Below are 6,069 nucleotides of genomic sequence, written 5' to 3'. Positions count from 1 at the left end.
ATGAAGCACACAAAATTCAAGAAAGGCATTCTTGCTTTTAAAATTGATCTTGAAAAGCTTATGATAGGGTGGATTGGAGGTTTTTGGAGACTACTCTCATTGCTTTTGGTTATCCTATCATCGCTGTTAATTTGATTATGACTTGTATCCGTACATGATCTTTTTCTATTTTGTGGAATGAGAATAGAATTGATAATTTTGCTCCTAGAAGGAGGCTTAGACAGGGTGATCCAATATCTCTTTACTTATTTGTGTTTTATATGAAGAGACTTGCTCGTTATATATCTCACAAGGAGGTCGAGGATGTGTGAAAACTGACTTCTGTCTCTAGGAGTGGCCCAAAGTTTTCTGATTTGATGTTTGTAGATGATCTCTTACTTTTCTGTCAGAATACAAAAGGTCAGATCCAAATGGTCATGCATTCTCTTAACATCTTCTACAAGGCGTCTAGAATGAAAGTGAATCTTGACAAGACTAAAGTTTTTTATTCTAAGAATGTGACTGCTCGTAGAAGAGATATTTTTACTAGTATTTCTTCAATAAGATTTGCTTTAGACTTAAGAAGATACCTTGGAGTTAATCTTAATCATTTCCATGCTAGTAGGACCTCTTTTCAATCGATGATTAAAAAAGTGAGGGAAATTTAGCTAATTGAAAAGAAAGGCTTCTAAATAAAGTAGGGAGACTTTGCCTAATCAATTCTGTTGCGGCATCCATTCTTGTCTATCATATGCAGGTATTCTTTTTTTCAAATTGGGTTTGTGAGTCTTCTATGATGAGGCAATTCCTTTGGAATGGTCAAGTTGATAGCAGAGGCCTTTTTCTTGTTAATTAGAGGATCATTTTCACTCTAAAAAAATTTGATGGCTTGGGTGTTAAAGAACCTACATGTGCTAATATATATTCACTTAGTAAATTAGTTTGACAACTTTTTCATTGTCAGGACAAGCCTTGGGTTGCTCTATTAAAGGTAAAGTGCCTGAAGAATGAGGGAGTTTCAGATGGTCTTATGTATTGCAATGCTTCTCATGTTTGGAAGAGTATCTTAAAGGCTTTTAGTGCTCTTAAGGATGGCTTCTCATGGTGCATTAAATCACTTGATCAATCTTTCTGATTTGACAAGTGGAGTATTAAGGGCTCAATTGCTTAGGATCTCCCTTATATTTGATTCTGTTTTGACTATTAGAGACATTTGGCAAGGTGGCCAATGGAATCTCCATGATATTTTCTCTCATATTCTTGAAGATGTTAGATAGCATTTGAATGCTTATATTCCGGATTTAAATGCTGGAGAGAGTCCAGGTTGATTGTGATGTGTGGCATCTTCTAGACTCTACCCAGTTATAAGTGGATACAGTTGGCTAGCCAAAAGAAAATTTGACTGGAATGAGCATGATTATTGGTTGTGGGTTTGGGCCGTTTGGCGACTACATATTCCTGAAAAATACAAGTTCTTGATTTGGCTCAATCTTCATAATGCTTTTTCTATGGCTGAGTTTTTTGATTTGATCACGGCTTAGCTTTATCAACCACTTGTCATCAGTGTCAGAGTGGTTCTAAAACCATGCTTCATTGTCTTCGAGAATGCCCCAATGCCAAAGAGATCTGAAATCTTTTAGGCATGTATTTAGATAATTCAGATTTAGGTGATTGGCTCTATAGAAGTACAAGGAGTAAGGATGTTTTTATTTTCTTTTCAACCATCTGGTAGATTTGGAGAAGCAAGAATTATACCTTATTTAATACATACTACTCTTTGAGTGCTAATAAATTAGTGAGTTTGATTCGTAGTTCAGTAAGGAAGCTCCACACCATTTTTGCTATGCATTAATCTTTTTCTCTTCTTTCATTTTGTTTGCATTGGGTTCCTCCTCCTGTTAATTCTGTTAAATTGAATTATTATGTTAGTTATTTTGCTCTTTTTGACTATGCTAGTTTTGGTTGTATGGTTCGCAATTTTGATAGACGTTAGCTGAAAAGTTGCACTGAAAAAGTCAAATATGTAGTGTTCTTTTTGCTGAATTTTATGCTATTTGGAGAGATTTACTTCTAGTTCGGAATAATGGATTTCATGAGGTGATTTGTAAAACAGACTGTTTGGAAGTCTTTTTCTTGGTAAACCAAAGAATGCTTGAAAACAATATTCCGAAATAGGATTTGGCAAAGCATATACAAGAGATTATGAATTGGAATTGGAGAGTCTCTATTATTCTAATTCCGAAAAATGTGAATAGTGTTGCAGATTGTATGGTTAGAGTAGTTGCTTCTAGCGCGAAACTTACTCGAATTTAATTCAACTGTAGAGTGAGCTTTAATATCATATAGACTTAGATATAAACCTAACCAATTGATTTAGTTTTGTCTTTCTTTTTTCTGTCTTTTTTGTTTAATCAACAAAAAAAATTATAAAAATAGAGATAAAGATAACGGAAATAATGAGAAAATAAAATAGTCAAAAAGAGAATCTTAGACAAAAGAATAATATTATCTTTTTAATTTTATTTTTGGTATTTCTCATAAATATTACAAAACTTAATAATTTTAATGCAAAAGGTCACTTTTAATAATTAATTTAACCATGTATTAGAGTAATCGTTCCTAAAATTTTCTCTTGAAGATTTAAAGAAATTTTTTGTCACATAAATGTTAAAATACTTTGCTATTTTAACCAATATACTTGAATCTTATATATAGTTTATATCATCCTCTATTTCTGCAAAACATGCTGAATAAACTTCTGTTTTCTTTTGATGCAATGAACCTTTGTAACCATTCCAACTGGAGATTCTTATGGAAGTGGTTTCACCATAAGTAAAGTTACTTCTAAAACATAGATCAATATTTTTGTCACACATCAATTATCATTGAGTACTTTTGCGATGTGGGCAAGCCACAAAACAAGACAAATCAAAAGAGAAAATGGTAGAGAATCATAAAATGACATATTTTTATATGAAAACGACCTACAACTCATGGTACAAATATGTGTTACTCTTCACCTGCAGCTTCCTCCTTTTTCTGATCATAGCCCCTATTATACCATACAAACAATTAATTCAAAAAGTAAAATATAAAATCCCAATTCATGTTAGAGCTTAAACATATCTTCATTTTCTCATTTATGCCCAGACAAAAGAATTTCACTTTGTGGAGTGATAATTATTTTATTTTAAATACATCATTTGTATGAAGCGCAAAAATTGACTTAGAGACATGTTATGATATGACACGAAATATACGAAAACACAAATTTTAATTTTTTATAAAATATCGTAATACGATATATATATAAAATATAAAATATTTTTTAGATAAATTATAATAATATTATTTTTTTAAACTATTTTTTTTAATATCTATCTTATTCTCAGAAACAAATGTAGTCTAAATATTTGATTTACATGCTATGCGAGTAAATAAATCCGATGATCGGACTTATTTGCACCACATGGCGGTGAAATCCACCTACTCGCCATGGGTTTGCACATCTCACTTTCCTTCCCAATACATTAAATAAGGATATGTGAATTAACAGATTTACCGTTGAGCTCTGATCCACCTAGAAAGCTGGTAGAGTTGCACAGTTTCATTGGAAACATGACACGCAAGAAGATGCAAGTTACGTGGCCGTACCACCCAAGCAAACCTCATGAATAGCGCCGAATAAATGCACATCACTGCACTATATATCAAACTTTCACTATTCATCTTCTCTTCAACATGCCTTGAATGATTCGAATTTAATTTGTATATTCTTACTTTTATGGATTTAGCTATCTTATCATTTAAAGGCACATGTTAAAATTATGGATCGGATTTATCTATCATGTATTTTAAGAATATAGGTTAAAACTATAAATTAAATTTTTTTATTAAAAATACAAAATATTTAAATTTTTAATATATTTATTTTATATTTATTAAATAAAATATTTAAACTTTTTTACTAATAATAAATTTATATTTTATATTTATTAAAATAAAATATTTAAAATATTTATTAATATTCTTATTTTATCACATTATAATTAAAATCTGTTTTATATATATTGGAATCTTTATTTTAAAGAAAATTACTACTCAAAGAAAAAGAAAAAAAAAAGAAATGATAGTATTTAAAATAACCTGCAGTCATATTGACAGAAATCGCTTCTGGCGGTTTCTTTGTGTCCATTGCCGCCTGATACAAGTTGCATAGTCATTCATAAAGCCACTAATAATTACAATAAATTAATTGGAATTAGTGTAAATGTAAGGGGTTGTTTTCCTTTGGGTAAGATGATAAATGTAATAAGGACTTTATTTCTTTTTTTTTCATCATGAAATTTATCTATCAACTTAACATAAGCTAGTAAAATGGAATTAAACTCTATTTTAATCTTTGAGATTGGCAGTTTACACTAAAATCGTCTATGACTTTTTAATTGTACCATAATAATTTTCGTAATTAAAAAAAATATCCTACATTAGTTTCTAACGTTAGTCTCTATCATTTGACAGAAAAGAATTTAGAGACCAACACAGTACAACTTTCTTCCCGTTTCCGGGACATTATGATACAACTGAAAAGTTAGGAACGTGTTATTTTAATGCAAATTAGGAAGCTGGGGAATGAAAATGGAAGTTACCGCAAGTGGAAGACTCCAATTGAAGGTAGGACCCCAAAAATGAGTAGTCTTTGGGCCAATTGGGCTGTTCCAAAACGCTCGAAGGGTGTTCATTTTCCAAGATACTTTCAAGTCCTGCAGGGTATAAAGTGTCAAATAGTATGTAAATACCTAAGGAGTGATTATTAAGGAGACATCGAGAGTACCTGGAGAGTAGGATTATTATTATTGAGGAGATGAAAATATGGTATCCTCACTCCTCTGGAGTCTGGAACACACCAATAGAAGAGATAGATGCCAATGAAGTCAAGAGAGGAATATCCTTTGATTGATTGAATCTAGATATCCAGCCCCATAAGCTATCAATTCATTGATGTCACAGCTACCTATCTATGAGTTAAAGTCACAACTTTATGGGCTTATTTGGACGAGGTTGCGTCAAAAGATTTTTTTTTGAGTGATTATTTTTTTAAAAAATAAAAATAATTTTATGTTTGAATATTTTATTTAAAAATATTTTTTAATTTAATAATTATATTTGAATATTATAAAAAGAGAGATAAAAAATGTTTAATCCTTGATACAATGAATAAAAAATACAAAGATTTGTAGAAAGAAAAAGGAAAATTGATATAATTATTGTATATTTAATACGATTCATTTATTATATTCTTATTTTATTTTTTAAAATTTTTTTAATTTGTATAATATATTATTTTATTTTCCACATATCCTTCAATTTAACATGTTAAGTATTAATTCGTAGAGAATTAAAACTCTATTTAAAAATTTATTGACGACAAATAAATTACTGTATATAAAATAACGAAAATGTTTAGTAACCAAAGAAAATCAGCCAAAAACAGTCATAACTTGCCTTATTTAGCATTTATTAATTGTTACGACAATTAATGAATGCTAAATAAGGCAAGTTCTCGCTGTTTTTTTTTCTACCTAACATTACCCATAAAATAAATTTAAATTTTTTTATAATTGTTAAAGCTAAGAAATGAATTAATCACTAAATTAACTTTAAAAAAAAGATAAAATTTAATATCTGTATGACCATTGACTTTGTGTTCCTAATCCCATTCATTGAACACTAGAGAAAGCAAGAGTATCTATATTGCAAGCTCTTCATCTACTACACGTCTTAACAAATTTAAAATGAATGGTTGATCACAAATTTTGAAAAGAGATAGGTATAGATTGACAAAAGAGATAGCTATACCCAATAAGAATTTCATATTCAATATTGTTATTAGTTGGCTGTAATATTAAAATGACAAAAGAGACTCCTCGCTCCAAGGCTGCAACTTCTCTCGAAATTCGAAAACTTACCCAATCCAAACACATCTGTAGACCTTATCCCTTTGTTTTTTTTTTTTTTGCATTAAATAATGAATTAATAATTAAATTAAATTCTGAAAGAAGGACAATTTTTTAAATTTATTTTTTAAAA

General features: G+C 29.7%; 1 protein-coding gene across 1 annotated transcript; it reads right to left on the bottom strand.

The window, feature by feature from the left end:
• Window positions 1–2,800: 2,800 nt before the first annotated feature.
• Window positions 2,801–4,987, bottom strand: LOC107494865 (mitochondrial pyruvate carrier 1). Its single transcript, XM_016115905.3, has 5 exons — window positions 4,814–4,987; window positions 4,629–4,742; window positions 4,126–4,180; window positions 3,542–3,677; window positions 2,801–3,031 (listed from the first exon to the last, which is right to left on the bottom strand). Exons 2-5 carry the CDS (start codon window positions 4,719–4,721, stop codon window positions 2,989–2,991), a joined length of 327 nt encoding a protein of 108 aa, XP_015971391.1. The 5' UTR covers window positions 4,722–4,742; window positions 4,814–4,987; the 3' UTR covers window positions 2,801–2,988.
• Window positions 4,988–6,069: the final 1,082 nt, after the last annotated feature.

Source organism: Arachis duranensis, chromosome 6, assembly GCF_000817695.3.
Source record: "Arachis duranensis cultivar V14167 chromosome 6, aradu.V14167.gnm2.J7QH, whole genome shotgun sequence".
NCBI classification, from domain to species: domain Eukaryota; kingdom Viridiplantae; phylum Streptophyta; class Magnoliopsida; order Fabales; family Fabaceae; genus Arachis; species Arachis duranensis.
The sequence above is the reverse complement of the archived record's forward strand: the minus strand, read 5'-3'. Positions and strand labels throughout refer to the sequence as shown.

Bases quoted from the DNA above. Each gene is read 5' to 3' on its own strand.
- LOC107494865 (XM_016115905.3), bottom strand. From the start codon at position 4,721: ATGAACACCCTTCGAGCGTTTTGGAACAGCCCAATTGGCCCAAAGACT. The intron at 4,181-4,628 runs GTAACTTCCATT...AACTTGTATCAG, and splicing joins ATTGGAGTCTTCCACTTGCG to GCGGCAATGGACACAAAGAA. The intron at 3,032-3,541 runs GTAAATCTGTTA...ATGGTATAATAG, and splicing joins AGGTGGATCAGAGCTCAACG to GGGCTATGATCAGAAAAAGG.